The sequence below is a fragment of the Ammospiza nelsoni genome, chromosome 12 (genome assembly GCF_027579445.1).
Source record: "Ammospiza nelsoni isolate bAmmNel1 chromosome 12, bAmmNel1.pri, whole genome shotgun sequence".
NCBI classification, from domain to species: domain Eukaryota; kingdom Metazoa; phylum Chordata; class Aves; order Passeriformes; family Passerellidae; genus Ammospiza; species Ammospiza nelsoni.
This window is the reverse complement of record NC_080644.1, coordinates 15,516,720-15,539,800: the sequence shown is the minus strand read 5'-3', so window position 1 is coordinate 15,539,800 and position 23,081 is coordinate 15,516,720. Positions and strand designations below refer to the sequence as shown.

The following is a 23,081-nucleotide window of genomic DNA, read 5'->3' as shown; positions in this document are numbered from 1 at the left end:
TTAATTTATAGAAGTTTATATACCAGTGATTGAGATGGGCAGTAGATGCTGGTATGTTGTGCTGGCCTTCCAGAAGTGTACTGGTGTTGTATCTGGAAATAGGACTGCTCCTAAATCTAGTTGGACTTCAGGCTCTCATTCTCCTGAATTCACCTTTAAAGTTCTGTGCTATACTTAATATTGCAGAACAGATATTATGGAAGAATAAATTCTTTGCAGTACAGAATATCCTTGCTGCTTCCTTTCCTGGTGCTGTTGTGAATTCATAGGCTCTAAAATCTGATTGAGTTTGTTAGGCCTGTGCTCATATGATGGTGGTCAGCTTTAGAATTAAAGAATTGTGTGGAGAAACATGTTCCATGCTAACAAGTCTGGTCTGGTGCCTGTCTTGCAGTTCTCAGCTGTGAGAAAGAACATTTTTCTTTTTTCTTCATGAACCACTGCATTAGAATGATGAAAAAGAGCCTACAAATTACTTAGGCTAGCTTTGAATTTTCTGACTCTGTACATTTCAGGTAGTCAGCTCAAAACTTAGCATTTAATAATTCTCAGTGAATGAGAGATAAAATGAAAATTGCCAAAGTCTTCTTAAGTACAGGAATTAATTTGGTTTTGTTAACTCGTGTAGATAACTTCTCTTTCCAGAAGTCATTTGTAGCTGATTTTTATTACGAAGTCTCTGTGGGTTAGATATGATTGTACTTAAAGCTCTGGAACCTGCCAGCAGGTGAAGTGTGCAAAGTCAGTATTGAAAACTATTTGGGTATCTCAGGAAGACGGTGCACTGCCTTAGATGCAGGGGATTTATTCCAAAAGGTCTTGGTTGCATGCAGAGCATGTTCTCTCCAGGTACAAGGGCATTGGAGTTGTGAAAATGAGAAAACATAGCTCTTTCCATAAAGAACGTAAAATATGAACATTAAATCCTATTCACACATTAATTTGGCTTAGCTGTGTATCCAAGACTTGTGTAGGAAGCAAAGATCTGAACCTACCTCCATTTTTTATATTCTTCAGTTTTGTTAGTACAGCAAAAAAAATTAGTCAGGCTTACAAAAATAAGATCTCTTAGCCTGTCTGTAATGTAGGCTTTTTAGAGATGCAGTTTGGTGTAGCTGCTGTTTGAGTAAGGCTAATAACTTGTGTCCATGACTCTTATCCTTCTGATGTTTGCTCAACACCAGTGTTTGAGTGTACGTAACTTTTGCACAGGAAAACTTTGGCGGGGAGAGAGGGGGATTCAACAACCTGTTCTACTTTCTGCATGTCCCTTGGCTTAAATTTGAATTTTGGGTGTGCTGTTTGTTCCATGTTCTTTGGTTTTTGGAAACACTTGATCTTAAATTACCTGTCCTACACGCAGTGCTTTGCAGCTCTGGTCTCACAACTTGGTTATGAACTCTCCAGTTCTGAAATCTTTTGTTTCCTTGCTAAGCTTCGAACTCTGGATTGTGCGCATTTGCATTTTTAGGGTTTCTCAGTCAAAATTTTTAAAAGCTGAGGGCTTAGCAAAACTCTTCAGTGCTGACACAACTCACTGGGTATGGATTTGTAGAGGTCAGCAGACTGATTTTTTTCTCTGCTGCTTACATCTGCCCCTGTGCATCTGCCCCAGGACCACACTGTGGTGTGGTTACCATGCACTCCTCTAGAGGCGCAAGATGTTCTGTTTGCTGACACTTGCTTTTTCCTTTGGAGGTCCAGACTTTTCTTGTGTGTACTTTTGTTGCTGTATTGGTGCTAAAACAGTCACAAGTTTCCTGTTTAGTTAAAGCGCTGGCTTTGATTTCTGTTCTCAGTACCAAATACATCAGTCAATTCATGGCCCACTATTACCAATCTATTGGCAGTGATGCATTGGAAAATATTTCATGTCAGAGTGCCACATAGCTCTCTTTCATGTCAATGGCTTGTGCTCCAAATTGCTAGTTAAGGACTTCAGGGTGTTTGGATGTGTTGTCAACCCTAGTAAAGAAAAAACACTTTATGCCAGCGGAGTAGTCAGTGTGGAGCCTGCTCCTTGTCAAAGTGCAAAGTGAATTTTGCATCTTTACTGCAGAGGTTGCTTTATTGTATTTGGAATCATAGCATATTGGCAGTGCACTGCAATTCCTGGTGCAGTTGTCTGTCACGTCCTGTACTTGAACTCCAGGGAGCACAGTGAGTACTTTTGGTGTTTCACTTTAGGTTCTTAGGGCTTGGGTTGATGCATCAAAAGTGTCGTGAAAGATTTGTCTGTTGGCCTCAGGCTGCTATAGGGAGAGAGCCTCTGTGGGTGCTGAGAGGTCTCATAGTGCTGGAGTTCAGAGGATGAAGGAGAGAGACTGCTGCAGTAGGGCAGTCCTGAATGGAGGGATCCCAGAGGGGAGGCTGTAGCCATGGACATGGTCACACTGTTGCAGCTGAATTAACTTTTTGAAACCTTTTGCATTGAATCATTTAAACTGATTGAGTGGTGTCTAGCTGTGTCCTCTCTTACTGAAAAGAGGACAGCTGCCCTGGATGCCTGCAATAGGCAAATGATATTACCTTTTGTTACCTTATTGTAATGATAGATCCAAGTTTTTCTGTCTATTGTCTGAGTAAAATGGATGTGAAGGGGCTTTTGATTGTGGTTAGAGCTCTTGAGTAGTATTGAGTATGGTGCTACCCTGTTAAGATTCAGGTTGTCAGTCCCATGAGTTCAGTTGTTCATGCTGTCAGGAATTGGTCTCTAAGTACTAAAAAGATGAACCACTGTAGCTGTTGTCCTTCATGGTGCTGGTTCTCCTGAATGCTTGCTTTCCTCTCTGCATTGCTTTGACTGCACTAAGGTTGTCCCTTCTTAGTTCCAAGGGAGTGGGGGTTTATAGCAGTTCTGGCTTGGTATGTAGGAAAAGAGGAGGGAAACAGACCTAGTCCAGGGAATTTCCAGATATTTACCTCTTCCCAGAAGAGGATAGTTTTGCCCCTCCTGTATGTTGCAAGATGTTGTCTCCAATTTCACAGTGTTTCAGCTAAATACTTAAATCAGTACCATTTGGGGTTTTCTTATCCAGGATCTGTTTAGCTGTCTTGAATATCCATTGAGTCAGCTGAATACTTCCGTTGTGGTTTGGGGGAGGATGTGTTGGGCCACCCTGAACATATCTTAGTTGTTCTCTGGGGCCTTATCCAGGCTTCAGCTATTGGCCTTTCACTTAGTGTATCCTCTCATAGTATTTCTTTTTAATAAACAACTCTGAATTTCTTTGAAGTTACCTCTCCCCTATGTATGTTCTTTGGAGGAAGTGTATGGGTAATGTTCTGTCACTCTTCTGTATAGGTCTGTGAGCACTTGCACCTCCTGAGGTGGTTCGCTTGCTCAGTTCTACAAAAGGTGTGGGAGGAAGGAAGCTTGGCCTGTCAGTGTGTGGTGCTCAAGGCTGTTGAGAACCTATGAACTTTTCTGTGACCCTTTCTGCTTTGTTTAGTGACTGCCAGTGCTCTCATCTGAAAGGAAAGTAGTGTCACAGTCTGTCAGAGTACACGGATAGGTCTAGCACACCTTGTAATAGGTTTACTGCTTTAGTCAGGAGCACTGAATGTATGTTAACTCATGTTTATTACTTCAGAAAGAGAGAATGTTGAGGCTTTAGAGCATGTTCTCCAAGAACTGAAAGCTCTAGCTCAACCACACTCAGGTAGACTGAAATTTGGTTTCATTGTCAGATACTTTTTTGTTAATGATCTTAACTCCCATTAGTGAAGCGGGATAGGTGGAGATGGTACTGATATATGATTCTGGGATGACAGTTCTGGTGGAGAAAGTTCCTTCTTTTGCTGGATGTGAAGCAGAGAGCAGTCTTGCATCATTGAGTTAGCTGGCTCTTGTAACTTGGGCTTGTCTCATCTCAGTGGTAGATAGTGAATTGTGCTTCCTAGAGGTGGCTGTCTGTTTGGACAGGATTATTAGCTTTGTACTGAGTCAGCACTCTGCCCTTTTTATTAGCTTCCCTCTTCATCATGGAAAAATCTAAATGAGTCCTAGGCATACTGCAGTCCCAATGGCAAGAACACCCTTCTGGCTGCTTTCTTGTTGAGAGGATATAGGATTTCTTACCTGGTTTTGCTGCTCTCAGATTGTAGGGAATGGGATGCTGATTTTTGTCATTATCTGTACTTAGTGATATCCAAAAATAATGTTTAGGTTGTGACTGTAACTACTGCCCCCTCAAGAGCTTGTGGAGGACAGTACTTGAGTTACATAAATACAAAGTATATTGACTGTAACAGGAAGAAAGTTGTTTTTTTTTTCCCAAGAAGTTGGTGGCCAGTTACAGATGTCCCTGCCATAAATATCTCCCATTGGAATTCCTTTCCTCCACAGCCTTTGCTGCATGCATTTTGGTAATACATGGGGATGAACTAATGGCATAGCCTGACATGTGTGGTAGCAAGTATCCTTAGTCTGTAGTTGCAATGTAAGTCTCTAGTGTGGCCTATTCATAGCTCTTTGTGGAGTCATGACTGGACATGACTTAGATCTGCTGGAGGATTTCAGTTGTAGGTAGATTTGCTTTCTCTTTGTGTAGGGTTGTAGAACAGTAGCCTGGATTGCATTTGAGTCTTAATTCTTACATGTCTAGGCTTTACTGCTAGTATCATGCTTGATCTTTTTGAGATGCCACTTCTTTCTACCACTTGTTCTAGCTTTCAACTGTGGTTTACCAGATAAAGAATACTTGTGGATTTGAGTTTTCTCTTCAGCCCTTTGTTCAAGAATTCACTGGGGCCTTGTCTTTCTTCCAGAATACTGAAAACACTGACAAATGGAAATTTTCTCTTGGTGTTACTATACTTGAAGGGAAAGCTTTGTACTTGGAATGTTACCTTTAGTTGTGATAGTGAAATAGCTGTGATTCTGAAATCTGTACTGAAGTTACAAATTACCAATGCAATTTAAAGAAATACAGAGTTTGCTAGGTCTTCCTGATCAGAAAGATTTAAATTTGACTCATCTCAGATTCCCCTACTACTAATGTACTAAGAAGTTATATTTAAAAATCCCAGGATTTTGCAGATGAAATTTAACTTTGAGATTCTAAAACTTAAATTACATTTAGTGTGCCTGCTGGAATTTTGGTGTTATATTGGGTAGATGATTTATGATGCCTGGTGATGGGTATCTTAGAGAAATGAGTGTATTGGCACCCAAGTGTTAGTCTTGATAAGAGTGAACTGAAGCTATTGATTTTGTAAAATGTGATATGTCTAGATGTAGGGAAGGTCTTTCTGACTTCTGAATCTGTAGTTATTTTTTTTTTCCACACCAGAGTAAGAACTCCTTAGTTGTCTTCTCTTGCTGCAGCCAATGTTTGCATTTTGTGTTCAGTTTTGGGTTTTCTTATGTACTTTGCTCTGTCATTATGTAGCATCTTTATTGTTAATACAAGTGGTACATCAAATTAAAACAATTGGAGGAGCTAAACCGAGGTTAATGTGTATAAAGTGTCTGAGACCACTTCCCTTATTCATAATTAAAATATTTTAATCTACCTCTGGCTAGGTATCCAGCACACATTGAAGAAATTGATTATGAAGAGGGCAAAGTACTTATCCATTTCAAGCGCTGGAACCATAGATATGATGAATGGTTTTGTTGGGACAGTCCTTATTTGCGCCCCCTAGAGAAAATACAGTTAAGAAAAGAAGGATTGCATGAGGAAGAAGGTTGTGCAGTAAGTGGAAATTTGAGAATATTTGTAATGCTTTAGTGTGCGTTTGTATGAATGATGACCTTTAAAATGCTTCACTGTTGCTGTGTTACCTGCTGTGTAAATTTTATGATTTCTTCTAAACATTGAAAATTAGTAATTGAAATGTTTTAATAAAGTTGTATGTTTCAGTAATTCTCAGATAAAGACACTTTTAACTACTGTTTTGTAGGGATTTCATATCAATGATCGGGTACTGGCATGCTGGTCTGACTGTCGCTTCTATCCAGCCAAAGTTACTTCTGTTAACAAAGATGGTAAGGATTTCTGGTTTTGTCACACTTAGTAGTTATGTATTTCTAATTGTGCTGGAAACTCATTTGGGGGAGAGATACTATAGCAGATAGAAAACCACTTTGAAAATGCAGTTTTGTGTTTTAGATGTGTTTTAGTCTGTCATTAACTATAACCTCTTACCTTTTTTACGAGAAAAGAGCTTTCTGCTGGGCTATCCAGTCAGTACTTGCTTTAAGTATATATGTGAGAAAAGTTGTTTCTTAAATTTGTTTTTATTACCTATAAACTGCAATAAAACCTATTGTCAGAGCTGCAAAATCCCCTTAAAAATCAGAATGGGAGGGGGAACTGTGAATGATTTGTTTTAATGTTGGGCTTGCTTTAGATTGTCTGTGTTGTAAGATCAAGGAGAAGAGAACTGTGTGATTATATATTGCAATATTTCACCAAAAATATTTTGGGGTTTTGTGAGTAAGGTGCATCTGGGGATCAATTCTAAGATGAGACACGCTCCTTTATTTTGACCAGAATTGTTTTGGATCACTTTGCTGTGTCTCCCTGGCCTGTGATAGGAGCTCTGTGTTAAGGATTCTGACAACACAGTAAAGCAGCTTTCGTCTAGGGCTAATTGTGCAGCTGGAGTGTTGGAGCTATTAGCTGGCACTGTGTTAAATACCTTCTGATCTTTGAACTCTTACACTTTGTTTTCATATTTTAGGTACCTACACTGTGAAATTTTATGATGGTGTAGTTCAGACAGTCAAAAACATTCATGTCAAAGCTTTTTCCAAAGATCAGGTAAGTATGGTGCTTGTGCAACTAGTGTATTCTTAAATGAGCAGTTCAGGTGGCTAGATTTGGTGAATTATATAATGTGAAATTAATGAAAAACCTTTACTGCTAAAATACAGTATGTCTGAAATAAAGTCCCTTAAAATGAAAAAGGGTGATGAATATCTCAGAAAAGGGAAAAGGGGACTTCATTTCTCCTTCATTAATGGGAATCCCTTAAAATGAAATGTGAATCTTTGTGCTGTGATTTGCAAAGCTCTCAGGTTCTTTAAATGCACCTCTTGAACTAAAGAAGTCATAGGTATATAAGTAAAACAGATTTCCAAAAGTCATTGGAAAATTCAGAATGTACATACTAAATTTAGTGGTAAGGTTTTGAATCACGCTGTGATTGTTTTCCCTGTTCGCAATTATTTTAAATATATATATGAATATATATACATTTATACACACATATATATTTAAAAATAAAGGAGTGACAGCTATGGAGTGGACAGACACTGTTCTTTTCCAAAGTAACTGCTTAATATTCATGAGGCACTTAAGGAGCATGGCTATTAATATTTCGCCTCACAGCTTTGTAGTCAGCTTTTTTTAACTATTCCTTGTTTCTTTTCTGTGGTTTGGCTGTTTTACCAACCCTTCACTTGCTCAGCACTTGCTCAGTGGGTTCAACCTTCACCTCATGAGAGAAAGTAGTAGTGAGCCATTACATTTTAAAAAATAGAAATTCTTCTGCTGATGGTGAGGAGGAGGAAGTGCTGCTCTGTATTTTGATTTTCATGTACAGGCATGTAGGAAAGGCTGGTCAAGTTCTGGTCTTGAGTAACTTGGTTAAAACTTCTGACATAACTGCTTCAGAATAATTTTCATTACAGACAGGGTTTTAAGTCTGATCTCTTGCCACACATTCCTGTGTGGTAACTGTACTATGTGGGTTTTTTGGTGATACTCTCTGCCTTTAGTTTTCTGAAACTTTAAGTTTGAGCAAAGAAATTGAATCTGTACCCCCAGTACAAGTCTTAAACATGGATTCCAGTAATGAATGTCAGTGGTACAATTTATATTTGTTACTGTTGTGGAGAGGTATGGCAGTCCTCCAGATTTCTGTATCTGCCAGGCTGGATTGGAACACTGTTTCATGTTTGCCAAAAGTGCCCTTAATAGCTTTTAAATGGTTATCATAGTGTTGGTAGAAAGTTGAGTAATACTCACAAGTGAACTAGTGCAGAATCTTCATTTCCATGAGAAATGTTTTTATGATATTTAGCATTAAATTAATGGACTTGAACAATCTGCAGAAATAATCTGCATAAGTAAACAAAAATATTTTGTCTCTCTTTTAGGAAGTTTCATGATACTGCATAGTTTTGGAAAGTTTTGAAAGGAGATGAAAAGGGGTTTTTAGTTGGCTCTTTCTGTTTTCTCCTTTTATCCTTTGTCCAAGAAGATTTCTCTTAGCCCAAGAGAATCTCTTTAGTTATGCTAGAACATTTTCTCTGTCCTTTAGCATAAAAAAGCATAAAGTGAGAATTTCCTAGTGAGCTCTACTTATACAACCAGAAGTAAAGTTTGAAAAAAAAAATACTTGAGCCAGTGGAGTGCTCAAGAATCAGAAAAACCAGGTACAACAGCAGTGTAGCAGCATGTTGGAAGTGGACTGGAGGTGTCTTGTTCCTGTTCTTCAGGAGGAAAGGGTGTAGTCATGAAGGCAGACATGGCTCAGATCTTAGTACTTGTTAAGGAAAAGAAAAAGTGCTCCAAACCATACAATTCCTGAAGGGAGCAACATAAGCAGGTTTTTTACAGTATTAAAATACTGTATTTTAATATTTTAATACTTTAAATATTAAAATATTTACAGTATTAAATATACTGTCCCTGTGTAGAGTGTGTAACTGGCTAAGTTGAACAGTGATGGTAAAATGCTAATGACCTGTAACTGTAACAATGTGCCTTTGCAAGGACACACAACTTCTCAGAGTTCAGGAACACCCAGAGGTAATTCAGACATACTGTATTCATGATTCAGTTTCTTGAGAATATTTTGATTAGGATGGCTTAGGAGTGTTCCAGTACCAAATATTTGATTCAAATTAGATAGTTTTGTAAGCATGGAAAGTGTTGAAACGTAGTTGCCTGAGGGTTGTTTTTTGAGGTGGTAGGTATTAATTTGTTGGTTTGGGGTGGGTTTTTTGTTCTGTTTGTTTGTTTTCTCCTGATGTTTGAGTTGCTGCTCCCCTGAAGCTTCTCCCATAAGGAATTTACAGAACACAAACTTCTAGGATGTCTGGACAAAGTAGTGCTCAGACATGTGAAAGACTTTCTTCCCATTTACCTGTCTGTTTTCATGGAATATTCAGAAATTTCATTTCATGCTTTTAAACAGTGACTTTTTTTAAAATCACATCTGTAACAAGTATGGTTGAAATAATATTATAGAGGATGGAGCAGATTGCATGTTCACCATTTTAATGCAGCAGTATTATTTCTTAAGGCTACAGTCCGAAAATACCTTCATGTAAGCCACAGATAGACAGGAATACTGGAGTGGGATAAGGCAAGATGTAGTGCAGTACAAGGAAATATTCTTAAGTGGATTCTCAGAATTTCATATGGCTTGAATCTCGTGTTCCACTTCCTTTCCCCAAGAAGATGTTGAGGTATTTAGCCTTTCCTGTCCTCTGATCCTGGGTCAAAGTTCAAGATTGTTGGGCCCTATAGAACTGTGTCTGGGAAGGAGCATGGTTGCTCTTTAGCGCTTCAATTAGGCTACAGGAAGAGAGATGTTAGTTGAACTAAAGGCCGTGTTGATACATGACCAATATAAATTTTTAATCCATGTGCAAAGGTAGAAGATTTCTGTTCATCTAGGACAGCCTGTAGCAGGATCACTGGAAGGGGAAAAAACATAATCAGCATATATCATCCTCTCTGCTGCTTCCCAGTGGTGTAAAGCCTGATCACAAAAGGGGAAGGACGTGGAGTACCCTTAGCAATATTAGCAGCAATGATTAGTGCAAACAAACTGCATGTCTGTTTTGAATGAGACTCTACTGTGAAAGGAAGAGAGTTTGCACATCCAAGTGATTGACCTGTCTGCTGTTTTCTCTGCTCCTGACTCCTACTCTTTCTGCAGTGTCCCAAGTAGATTTTATGTAGTACTGCACAAGCTAGTAGGGACACAGCCTACTTCTGGGAGCAAAGGAACAGCAAATGTCTTCTGCCATTGTGTGGTGAGGAATGGTTTTCTTGCCCTGTCCTGTTAACATTGCACAGGTCCTTCACCAGTTCAGGTGCCTCTAAGTTTTAATCTGTGGGTTGCTATAGAGTGTGTACTTTTATCACTTGAAAAACTGGACAAAGATGCAAGTCTGCTGAATACAAAGGGGAGGGGTGGCTTTTAGACTACAGTGAGTTGATTTTCCTGTCATTCTCTTTATTCTAGAATATTGGGGGTGATGCTAAGCCTAAGGAAAGAGGTAATGAAATTCCATCATCTCCTGAAAACCAGAAGTTTAAAGAGCAGAGGAAAGCAACAGGTAATGCAAAGAAAGACGAAGATGAAAAGACATTAAAGACTGAGAAACGAGTTAAACAACCCGATAAAGAAGGAAAATTTGTAGTCATCTCGGAAAAAGTCAAGATCTCAGAAAAGAATATATCTAAGAATGGAAAAGAAGATAAAGAGAATATATCAGAGAATGATATGGAATATTCAGTAGATACACAAGTTGAGAAGAAGCCTGAGAATGACAAGGTAAAGAGTCCACAGGAAAATGCGAAAGAAACTAAGCGAAAGCGTGGCAGACCACCAATAACACCTCCCACGGGTATGTAGCCAAGCTTAAATGTTTAGGCATGTAACAGAACACTTTTAAACTTACTTAAAGGAATAAGCAGTGTCTTGCTCTTTCACAGCCTGAATCTCTAGAAACTCTTAAAAAACTTTAAGTTCGTCTTTGTTCAGGACAGTCAGGAGCATGCTGAAATTTGGAGCCTTGGTGGTTTGGTCAGAGATTGGATTTAGGCAAGTAACCATCACATAATATAAAGCATACCTGTCGCAGGGTTAAATACTATTATATGGGTTTTAGAAGGCCATGTGAAGCTGTATGTATGCAAGTGCAGTATTTTAGATTGTGAGGCTTGGGAATTTATGTTAAAGTGTTTCACATGTTTGTACTCAATCAATTTTTCTTCTGTTATGTAAATATGTAGAACCAAGTTCTCAGACACTGCAGCCCATAACTTTGGAGTTAAGACGTCGGAAAATACCTAAAAGATGTGATGTACCATTGAAGCGTCCCAGGATTGAAAAAACATTGTGTGAGTTTTTTTATATTCAGCTCTCACACTGTGTGTATGTGTGTGTATAAATGTAAAAGTTCTTCAGGCTTAGTGGGTGGAGGGGGGATAAAACAGCTCTGGTATTAATCTTGAACTGTGATAGATGCATTGACTGAAATGCAGCACCTGTTTTTCATAAATTTGCCATTCATATGTGGCATCATCATGCTGGAATTCCCCCCTAAATCTTGGAAGTTGGTTTTGGATAAAAGAGGCATAAGTTGTGAGCCTTGATGCAAAAGTTCATAGATGTATGGGTGGCAGTGATTATATTGTCTCCAATATGTAGAAGGCTATAGAAGCCTTAGAAGTTGTAGAAACTTCAGTTACTAGATGAAGGATTAAAGCAATGGCACTTTATTACTATGTAAATATTTATGCCACTGCAGTTGAATAGCTTCTACTTTATCTTTGTGTGCTTTGTGTGGAGGCTGAAGAACTTGAGTGTGTTGATGAGGAAAGAAGATTATATTCTCTGCAACAGTGTCATGGCCAAGGAGATGAAGACCTAAAGAAAACTCTTTCCTTAGTACCACAGTATAAACTTCAGTGTGTGTAGGTTATCCAGCTCAGTCACGGCTTTTGATGTGTCTGAATTGTCTCATCTAACTCCTGATATTATTTATGTCCATGGAACAGTTTGTTTAGACCAGCTCCACTATAAAGTGATGAACACACCCCCACTGCTCTGCAGTATGTTTCTGTGTGCATTTTACTCAGTGGAATTCTTTTTTCCCAGTAACAAACTAGTAAGATACTGATCTGTATTCATACTTCAAATCTGTTACTAGAAGAAAAAAGTTGAGAGCTTTTGCTGTATTTTTATGCTTATTTGTAACTTATTGTAGCTTTTATAGAGGCCTGATTTTCCAGGCTTTTTAGCTTTTGGTATTAGTCTTAATCCTTAAAAAACACACTTTGAAGGGAGTCATGGGGAGGGAAGAACTTGAAAGTTTGCTTGTGATCTGTTTGTACTCCTGTAACTGCATAGTACCATTAAATACAACTGTTCCAGCTCAGGAAAAACTTAAGAGCTCTTCAGATAATGCTGAGAGAGACCAGATCAGGAGGCGATCTTCAAGACTCTCATCCAGTATTAGCCATGAGATTTTAAATACAGATCTTGTCACAACTTCCACGGAAATTCAGACTTGGAAAGATGCAGTACCTAACGAAAATGAATCTGAGAAGGGTAAGTGCCTTCACAGTGTACCTCAGATTTTTGTGACGAGGTGGTCATGTAGTTGTTGCAAACTCTGTATTTTCAGTTGCTTAACCTGCAGGCTCCGTATCTGCCATTAAAACCTGTTTGCATCAGCAGAGCAGAGAAAACTCATGGAAAGTTTCTATTGCTCTGCTGCCTTGATTGCTTTTGGCTTTTGATTTCCCTTTCTGTCAGTAACCTCAGCATTTCCCTTGGGTGATGGGAGCTTTTCCAGCAAAGGAGAACTCCATAGGCTAAAACTTTCCAAGGAAATAGAGTTTTTTTGATTGTTTAGTTTTCTTTTGTAGGGAATGCACATTCTGATTGTGAAAATGAGGTAATTTCAAAGTTTTAACACTTTCAGATTGTAGAAATAACAGCCCTAGTACTGAACTCTTACAGATCTTACAGATTAATCCTATTGTTGAACACTAAAAGCATCAAATAGGCTGCTTTTATGCTTAAACAGGGTTGAGATAACACTCCCTTTTCTGCCCTGTGCTTCACTGCCTTTCCTTTTTGAGGGAGCTCTTGCAGTGGTATGATATCCATCCTGTTCTGGGCTAGAAGCAGTTAGCTTGTGTGTTTCTAAGCAGCTGTAAGTTCAGAGGGGTACTGCAAATTAGTTGTGTCCCAAAAATTTTGTGTGACCAAGAGCAAGCAGTCAAGAGCATGGATGGGTATTTTTCTCCATTATAATGTGATGAGGATTCCCCCTCTTCCCCCCACCCCCCCAGTGTTCTGAAGTATGCTTTTGTATATGCTTTTTACTCAGGGGAAATTTTTTTCTCATTCTAGTCCAGTTAGAAATTCCTGTTGAATCTGACCAAAGTTTTGGTGAACAAGGATCACCTGGAAACACATTGCATAGCACAGCACTCAGTACAGATGCCAGTTTGGAGGAAGAAAAAGCTGAAGACACTGAGTCTTCCTCTGTTCCTGTCAGAACTCAAGAACCTTCTGCTGCTACAGGTTCGGGTTTTTCATACTTAATGTTGATGCATTTCTTAAGGCAACTGACACCAGGTGTTTTACACTTGTGCAGGTGTTAAAACTGCATTTTTGCAATGTTAACTTTGGTAAAAAAATGCATATTGTTATACCTTGTGGACTCGATTTTAATCTTGTGCTTTCAAGTTGGACAGCAGTTTTAAAAGTGGAAATTGTAATTTTTAAATGACTGTTTGTCAGTTTTGAAAACTCCTCTTTTTCACTGTTTGGAATTCTGGATTAAATTGAACTTAGCACCATAAAAGGTCAGGTTCTTTTCTCCTTAATGTTCTGCAAGTATGTGGTAATATTACTATTTTTGCTGTTTGGAAATCCTGATTGTGCATTTTTATATCCTTTTGTTTAGACTTGGAGACTTTAGTACAAATGTATGAAATAGTTCAAACATTTCAGTTTGAACTGTCTTAATATATTTACTCTATTTTCTTTAGCTGAGGAGTGTTTTTACCTTGCCTTTTCAAATTAAAATTTCCTGTGCAGATAGTAGACTGTCAAAACATGGTGCTGTCCTGTGATTATTTCTCATAACTTTCATCTTTGGATCTACAGCTAACTAGGGAAACTTGAAGTACATATTTTCTAGTTTATGCTCAATTTAACAAGTTTAATTTTAAGTGTAACAGAGCACTTGGAGAGATTTACGATTTCTCAGCATTGCTGGAGTAAACTGTGTGTTGTTTGTTGGTTATTTTAAATTTACCTCTTGTTTGCACTTACTTTCTCTCACTCACTTGGGTGTAACTGTTCAAGTCACATGTCCTCTCCCTTTCCACTAATGGGTACCCTCAGTGCTGGAAGGAACTGACCTCTTCAGTTTGGTTGGATGTGTAAATGAAAATGTATGCATTTACACTATTTAGAAATATGAGCTCTTTTGATGTTGGTCTCCTTCAGGTGTTGCTGAGCATTTGTAATTTGGGTTTAATCTCTGGAGAATTCCAACTGATTGTTTAATATTTGTGTGTGTAGTGTCATTCACATTAATGGAATGTGTGGGATGTGGCCTGAGCTTGCTTCAGTGGATACAAGCAGCAAAGCTGTGGGAGCAGGGCTTGGCTAACACCTGCCCAAAGGCTCTGATAGGGTTTGTGCACTCTTGTTCCTGGCTCTTTTGTCAGGACTTGAGCAAGCTAGATTAATTTGGGAATATTCATTCACATTGCATTCTGACCTGAAGTACAACACTGTTTTTTAGGTAAAAATACACACTTCTGAGTCTGGATTTTATTTAATTGAATATTGTTTCAGTTAACATTAGAAATCAGACATGCACCTCAGTGGACATCCAGATGTGGCAAGCAGGTGTTTTTAAAGGATTGGTGATAAAAACTATGCAGGGTGTTGGAGGAAATACTGTCACCTGAAATCCAGCACTCAAAAGTCTACATTTCCATACTTAACCAACATTAAAAATGTTATTAATAAGCAGTTTTAGAAAATTCATATATTCTATCACAGATAAATATTTTGTAGTTAAAAGTGGATCTGTGTTTCCTTCTCTGTGCTCTGTCTTAGTTGTGGGATTGTACTGGTACACCCCAGTGCTGATGAGTTGCTTGATGGGGGAGCAGCAGGGCTTGGTATTTTACCTGGTGGTGGTGTGTGTGTAGCAGCTTGACAGTGACAAGCGCCTCTAGGTGGGATCTGAAAATACCTCTGAAAATCTCCAATGGCTTCTCCTCTTATGGAGGGGTAGATATGTTGCAGAGCCCAGGCATGCGGTCCTAAAAATAGCTGGTGTTGGAGACTGGGAGCTGAATTAAATAATTTATGGATGATTATCAAGGGAACAGATAGGCTCCAGATAGAATAACTGTGTGTCAGTTATGTTCATTAGTCTCCCATGCGTTTGAAAGAGATTTGGGTCTTGGGCAGGGGGCAGAGTACATTGTTTGAGAGTAGGTGGTCTGTGTGGGAGAAGAGGGTGTCTGTTGCATGTGAGATTCCCATGAAGTACAGCATGGAAGTTAGTCATTGGTAGCTTTGCATATGTAGAACAAAGGCAGTATTGTAACCCAGTATTACCATTATAATTTGTCTGTAGACTTCAAATCTAGTCACTAAATGAGAATGAATTATCTTCCTGTAGAAGAATACTGTAAAACCTGTGTTTCCCTCAGTGTGATTTGTTAGTGTTATTTTGGCATTGTTGAGTAGTACATTCTGGTAGTACAAATTTTATGTTGCATGATCCTTAGGAAGAAGGTTATTTTTATAGCATTTGAATATCAGGAATTTTTAAGGACACAAGTAGTCCTTTTAAAGGATATTTTTCTAGTCACTGGTTGGTAGATGATTCAAGATTAATAGTGGTTGCAGACATTTATAACAGCAAACAGTCTGGAGTCTTCCTATGACTGAGATGTTTTAAAATGTAACATGTTCTGAAAGGGCAATATAGCACTGTTTGTCAAAAATGAAGTTCCTCTTTAAAAAGCTTCACCAAAATTCTGAATAATTACATGTCCTGAAAGATTAGAATCCTGTTCTCCTGGCTTTTGGCACCTCTGATGACAAAGGGACCAGAAGTGGTGATCAGAATTTAGCTAAATCAAGCTGTCTTTCCAAAAAATATGTAGCAGTCAGTTGGCAAATTTTTGCAGCCAGTTAAAGGTCTGCATACATCTGAAAACAAGCATTTCATAGCTGTTCTTATGAATTTACTCTTAAAAATTCCTTTAAATTTAAAGGTGAGCTGCCTTTGCTTTGCACACATGCACTATCCTGTTTGTAGTTGTATTTGCTAGCACTCTTGAAATTATTATTTATTTGCATAGACATGCATCAGGGATTCTATTTGCCTTATACTTTCACCTGCTTTTCTGATTTCGTTCTGTTAGCTTTGGGTTTCAGTTAGGGAGAAGCATAAGCCCTTTTCATCAGTTTGAAGGAGCTGCTGTTTCTCCTGCAGCTCACCTCAGTAGGCTTTAATCCCTTCACGGTAGTGTGAAAGTTGTATTTTTGAGCCCAACAAGATACGGTAGGTAAGTGAGTGCATTGTGCCCTGCTCACCTAAAGCTCCCTAGGGTGGAGCACCTCAGCCTGATTGTAGTGTTTCAGTTACAGGTCAAAGTACAGGTAAAGCCTTCACATCCCCCCCACCTGGCCCCTCCAAAGGTAAGTTGAGGTGTGAGTGGTGCACTGCAAGGCTTATGTACTTTACTACCCACTGCAGGCTGCTTTTATTGGTACCAATTTATTTCCAGCAAAGGGGGAAACTGGTGAGTGGAGTGCCATAAGAAATACTGTCTTGAGTAGTTCTTGCAATGCCAGGTAATGTTAGAGCTCAAAACCCCATAAGTTTATAAATATGTAATGATCAGTGATTATTGATGCTGTTATGTATTTCTTACACCAGGCATCTGCTTCTGTGGATTCTGGATGCACTGGAAATTCTTGGATGCTGTCCTTGCCTAAATTAGCTTGAGAAGAGCAATTAAGCGAGATGGTTTTTGTTTCACAACTGAGATATTGTGAGGGCTTTGGAAAATAAAGGAAGAAATGTAATTTGAGAGCTGAAATGATGAAACACTTGGTGAGCTCAGGAAAAAACAGCACAAGATTTCAGAAGAAATAAGTTGAATGAAATAAGTAATTAGTGAGGACACTGCCCAGTGTGAAGTGGTCCAAAGGGCAGTGTGAAAACTGTCAGCACAAGAGTGTTTGTTACCATGACCTGTCATGAAGATAATGTGTCAAAGAACATGAGTTTTAGAGAGTTCCAATGTGTTAAATTAAACAGCAAGTGAAGAAATAATTTAATTTTCACTTAGTATTTCTTTGGAGACCAGGAAATAGAAAGTGAAGGTCTCCTCATTTTAGCCAGCAGTTGTATGTGGAAGTCTAATAGCTCGAAACTGCAGTAAAGCCATCTTTAAGTGGGGAAAAATGGAAAGAGTTCTTTGCACTACTGCTTCTTGGATTGTTTACCAGGATGTTGCAGGAGGTGCCACAGGATGGCAGACCTTCAGTCAAGGTACAATGCTGCTGCCAAATACTCCTGTCCCAGCAGGAGTCATGTCAAAGAGAGAACTGGTAATGGTGTAAAAACACCTCTGGTGGACTTGGAAACTTCACGCTGTGCATTTTACAGTGAACTTACTGCTGAACATGGTCATAGCTTGACCCTTGGACAATTCAGCCCAGTGAAAAGTGAGAATGGTTGCTGATGGGAACACTGAAGGAATGTTTTGCTCTGTAGTGAAGCTTAAAGGACACAGTGATGTTTGACCATGAGTATCTGTGCTTAATGTTGTAATGGCTGACTGAAAAGCGGGTGAAGAGTTTGAATTTTGATTATAATAATGAGAGAAATAGCAGGTGTCAATTTACCATTCATTTTCCTCTGTACTCATAGAAAATAGCCACCAAGCTGCTCTGTAAAGGCAGTTGCCTGAAAATCTGAAGACAATACACCAAACTTGTTTCTCTAGAAACCAATTTTAGTGTCATATGTTGTGAGCAAAAATTCTGTGTGTAAGGACGGTAGCTGCCCCTTTAGGTGTTGGTGTAGGATGTTATTTTCAGAGTGTCTGGAGCAAGGACTCTCCAGAGGCTACCCTGGGTGGCAGCATTGGTTGTCGGTTTCCTACTGTGCCTGGGTGACAGGGAGTTCTATTGTGCTACTTGTAAAGAAGGAAAATGTAGTGATGGGAATGATTGAAGCTTTGTTTCAAATTCTGTGGGATCATCTATATTTTTATTAGTCTGAATACATTCTTTTTGCACACTGCAGTAAGTTTTTTGTCTGCTTCCTTTCCCTTTGCCCCATGTCTTTGTTATCCCTATTTCTAACTTTAGCTAATACAATCCTTTCATTTTCTAACTTGTAGCCGATCAGTTAGAAGCCATTCCCTCTATCTTCTCCAGAATCTGTCCAGCTCAGTGGGCAGAACAAGTGGTCTGAGCTTGGATGTGGGGCCTCATCCTGACAGTTGTGTGATGGTGTAATAGTTTCCCTTGTCATCTTTGTAATGTTTTTTTGTTAGGTCTTTGGACCCCATTACTCCCTTCTGCTGCAGTTGTTCCAGTTGTTTTCCAGCTTCATGTTGGTTATTAAGTAGTAACAAGTTCTCAGCATCTGTAGTCCCAAATGCTGGTTTTTTTCATTTAGAGTCAAGAGAACCTTTCTATGTTTGCTTTAACTAAACCCACAGGCCATTGCACTGAGCCTTCCTGAAATACTTTTTCATTCTTCCTGAATGCAGCTTTTGATGGTCTGCAGTATATTTTGATTTTGGTATTGGCAAGCTTCATCATTCTGCAAGTGTGGGTCTGGCTTTGCTGCAGTCTTATTGATGTTCCTGTCAGCATGTTCTTAATGTGGCTATGCCAAAGTGTCTTCCTCCTGGTCATTACCACTGTGAAACATGCAAAACTAGTGTTTTTCTTTGTACTATTTTGTTCTCCAATTTCATTGCGTATTCCTTCTTTTAACCAGCTTGGTGTTGCATATGACTTAATCTTTCCCTATGCATTAGGGTACAATTAGTTGTGTTTTCTCTGTGTTAGAGATTTGTTTGTACACAGTACTTAAAGGCTGGATGTGCCTCAGAATATACATGTTTCGGATGCTTCTCTGCACTGTGACAATATTTAATCAGCTGCTCAGTAACACCATTTTTGTTACTGCATGCTGAAAACTTGGAAACAAGCTGTACCGTGTTTTTACTCCAGGATCATGTTGGCACTGCCTTTAACACTCCTTCTGTTCAAAGCCTTACTGCACTTACAGGAAAACCTTATTCTTGTTCATAATGTTTCTGGGTACTTTTGTCTCCTGCTTACAGCTACTTCTAATACAGTGTCTTAATTTTTACTCGTGTGCTGCATCCCTTCAGTTTTAGTCATGGTTGCTAGGTTTGGGTCTTGCAGTTAAACACTGTTTTCTTAATCCTGAAAGTCAAAAACTCTTGTAAAGATGGAAATAACACTTTAGTACTGGCAAAACAAAATTGCAAGCTGGAATTTTTTAAAATGATACCTCCTTTCCATTGTCTTCTAGCTGGAGAGGGATTTTTGGATGCTGTGTGTGTATTAGTGATGGATAATTGTGTAGATCTGTTTAGATCTGTTTCCTCATTTTTCCCTCTCCTGTGTTGTATTGAGTACAGATACTGGTGACAGTAATCTGATTTAGTTCAAAATGTTTATTTTGTATGTTTCTTAGAAAAAATATGAACTAAAAGTTCCTGAAATTCATGATAGATACAGCCCTGGGTTGCAGACCAGTGCTCTTTGGAATAGGTGCCTTAAAATGTTCTTACATTTGAATCTTTAGGCTTTCCTTACTTTTTTGAGAAACTAACTAAGTATAGCTCATAGGGAACATTTTGTAACAGATGCAAGCAATTTTGTGTTTCATTGCTACTTAAAAATTGAAATAAATTTCAATTCTACTTTTAAAATGTTCTAACATATTGCTTCTATTGTCTTTGGAAATAACCAGGCTTTGGTGGCAAAACTGTGCACCCAGAAAGCAGGTAGCAAAATAATTGTAAGCAGAGAAGCAGAACGGTTTTCTTGCTTTCACCAGAGATGTGAATAGTTGTGAACAAATAATTTTTATTATTTGGACATAGGGATGTAATCTCTCTGTGATTCAGTCTTCTATCTTCAGGAGCACTATACAGTGAGATCAGCTGTTGGGCAAGGACTCAGGGAAACAAAATGTTTTAACTTATTCATAAAAACAGTGGTGTCATGACAACTGGATTTATGAGCAATCTGGGGTAGAGTTTTCCCTTTAAAGTTAGTAATCTTGAAGGCAGATAAGGCATTAACATTTTATTTCTAGCATTTCATAGCTAATGTGTGTGAATGCATGCTTCTTTTTGCTGTTGAAGTTTAGGAAACCATTTGGTAAATATAGCATATGCATGGGGCAATTTGTCTGTTTTGTTCTTACAGTAACAAAACCTTGTAGGAGAACAGATTTTCTTGCATCAAAAAAAGCTGCAACTGTTGACCAAGATCACAAGTTTAGATGCAAGTTCTTGGACTGTTCAAAATCCTTCCGCAAAGCCAAGTTATTGCATTATCACATGAAATACTTTCATGGAGTGGAGAAGGCTGCAGAACAGCAGAACCCTGTAAAAAGAAATATTCAAACCAGAGCTTCTTTGGCTTCTGAAAAAGCTAATCAAGAAAGGTCAAAAAGAGGACGGACCACAGCTGGTTCACTGTGTAAGTATGGTATTGATCTCTTTCTTTTTTAAACAGCAGCAGTCAGGACAGACAGAAAATACCAGAAATCAGTTTTCTTTTGGGATGAAGGAGTCTCTTTCAGGGCTGTGTCTTAGCATGTTCCTGTGTGGAGAAGCAGCATAATATGTGTGCACATCATGTTGTAGAAAGATATGAAGATGTTTCTTCTAGAATTCAAGATCATTTTCTGGTAAAGATCCCACTGTGCAGCTTCTCTTATTTTTCTGTAGCAGCTCACTTGCATATTAAACTTCTGTTCCCTTTTAAAAACCCCATTTCCCTGAATTTCTGACTTGATTTTTATTTTTCTCCTGGCTTATAAATCGTATTCATTGGAGACCTCTGTCCTTTTCTATATTAGGGAACGGTTTGGCTACCTCCAGTTCTCTCCCATTTCTTCCTTATCTTTAGATTCTGACTTTACTTATCTGTACTTTACTGCCTTCAAGCACATACCCGGCTGGAAATCCAGTGTGATTTTCTGCAGTATTTACTATTCTATGTCATGAAAAATCATAGTATTTACGAGTGCAGTTGTTTCAGCTGTGCTTGAAAAAGATCTTCACACAACAGATGGTCAGTGGAAAGGGATAAAAACTTACTTTTTTTTTTTTTTTTTTTTTGGCTAACCAGTAAGTTTTAACTGCTTTGCAGTCTGCAAAATCACATTCACTTCTGCTTCACCCTCATTCTCTGAAGCACTCTCTGCCTGGCATGACACCAGAGTGGCAGTCTAGGTCTAGTGTTAACTGCAGTGGTTGTTGGTAACCTGTCCAGACTTGGCGCTTGTGGACTGATGTTGCTGTGTACTTCAAGTCTGTAAAAGTAGTCATGTCTGTCTTCTCATTGAGCCTTTTTTATAAAACCCATCTTTCTCCTTGCTGAATTCCCTAACGTCTTTTGTCTTTGCTGTTCATCTTTTGTTAATACAACTTTGTTGTTTAAGAACTACAAAGTATTGCAAGTTGCTCACAGAACTCTAGCTCACTACAGGAGGATATATCCTGCCTTGCTTTGCTTTGTGGCTGCTTTTCTTAAGAGTCTAGAAAATGAGTTTTCATTTGAGGTGCTACTGCTTGTTCCTAGCAAGATAAGTGTGACTTTACACACTGTAACTACATATGAACCCCAAATATTTCTGTATCTTTAAATAATGCAAAGGCATAATCTTGGATTAGGAATACATTAGGATGTAATGATTTGTATGTATTGTACTCTGTATGCAGCTTAATTGAACCCAAGTGTTGCCTGGAGAAACATACCTGAGATAGGCATGGTGTGAAGACTGGCTGCTGACAGCTGCAAATTGATCAAAACAGGCTTTGTGCATGTCATGGACTTTTCAATAACCAGACTTCTATTTGGCTCTTTTGAACTGTGTAATTCTTTTTGATTTGAGCAGTTGTTTTGTTGTGATTGTCTTGAATGCACTGACTAGTGATTCAAGATCTTGACCCTTCCATTTATCCTTTCCTCCAAGTGCATACAGTCAGATGCACCATCATCACTTGCAAGTAATTCCTTGTGGAGTTGAGGTGTAACTGTATTTGCTTTTTTTAAGCCTCCACCCCTCTAATTCCCCATTTGTGGATGGATGCTTTTCACCTGGATCATTTCCATTATGTACTCCATAGCAGCTCTCTGCACGGAGTGCCTGGGGTGTGCTCACAGCAGTTGAACTTTGCATCAAGGTGATTGGGGGGGCAGGTGGGGTGTAAAGTTCTCAAGTCACCTTCACAGTTGAAGCCTGCTGTTGTGGAGCTATAGTACATTTTTTCTTGATGAGGAAAGACAATGTCGTTATATATTAGTTATATGTCTGATACTAAGTGCCATTGTTTTCCAACTCAATGTGTTCTTTATGACTCTGATGTTAGTTTGCTGGTGCTACACAGTTGAAAGCAGAGTTCATGAGATTCATGAGCTCTTACTTTGAGGTTGTATTTGAAGTTCTGTTCTTTGCCCAAATGGCATCTATAGAAAGCCTGTCTTCTAGGCAAGACCTTCTGTCTACTGAGCACTTATGCCACCTTTTCAAAAGGCTTTTCAGGAGGTACTACTTAGAGTGAAAGCTTTTGAATCCATAATTCAGTCTGGTATGTGATGGGTATATTTTCATCTTTACTATCCTTTCGTGAGCAAAAAATCTCCTGTTTAAAAAGAATATATTTAAATCATTTTACCTTTTGGTACAAATGTGATTTTCTTGTACTTCACTATATTAGGTTGATTTTAGTGCTTAAGAAAAGGTGGCAATTTCTAACAGATAAAAATTTCAGCAATCATGATTTTTGTTATTCTATAAAATTTAAGATGCTCTTGCTTTAGGAGCTTTGTCACACTTGTCTCACAAGTTTTATTTTAGACCTCTGGAACTCCTTACTCTTTATGCTGCACATAAAATAAATGGTGGGGGTTGTCTGGTGCTGGATTTAAAGTGAAAATACTTACTGCTTCTAAAGTTGTAGGGGAACGTATAAAATTAAGAACAGTTGCAAAACCTTTTCTTTACAGTGCTTAAAATTTTGACACAGAGAAAAGAAGAT

General features: G+C 38.6%; 1 protein-coding gene across 10 annotated transcripts in view; it reads left to right on the top strand.

Annotated features, from left to right (window-relative positions):
• The window catches only part of PHF20 (PHD finger protein 20), a 72,169-nt gene that overhangs the window by 15,172 nt on the left and 33,916 nt on the right, over positions 1-23,081 (top strand). For 7 of the 10 annotated variants that reach the window (XM_059480528.1, XM_059480530.1, XM_059480531.1 and 4 more), the window contains 8 exons: positions 5,528-5,699; positions 5,908-5,992; positions 6,691-6,770; positions 10,213-10,597; positions 10,986-11,093; positions 12,130-12,306; positions 13,117-13,290; positions 20,239-20,514. In XM_059480528.1, the coding sequence (XP_059336511.1) occupies positions 5,528-5,699; positions 5,908-5,992; positions 6,691-6,770; positions 10,213-10,597; positions 10,986-11,093; positions 12,130-12,306; positions 13,117-13,290; positions 20,239-20,514 (1,457 nt within the window). The remainder of the gene's footprint in view (positions 1-5,527; positions 5,700-5,907; positions 5,993-6,690; positions 6,771-10,212; positions 10,598-10,985; positions 11,094-12,129; positions 12,307-13,116; positions 13,291-20,238; positions 20,515-23,081) is intronic. The other 3 variants (XM_059480534.1, XM_059480533.1, XM_059480532.1) reach the window with 1 other exon arrangement.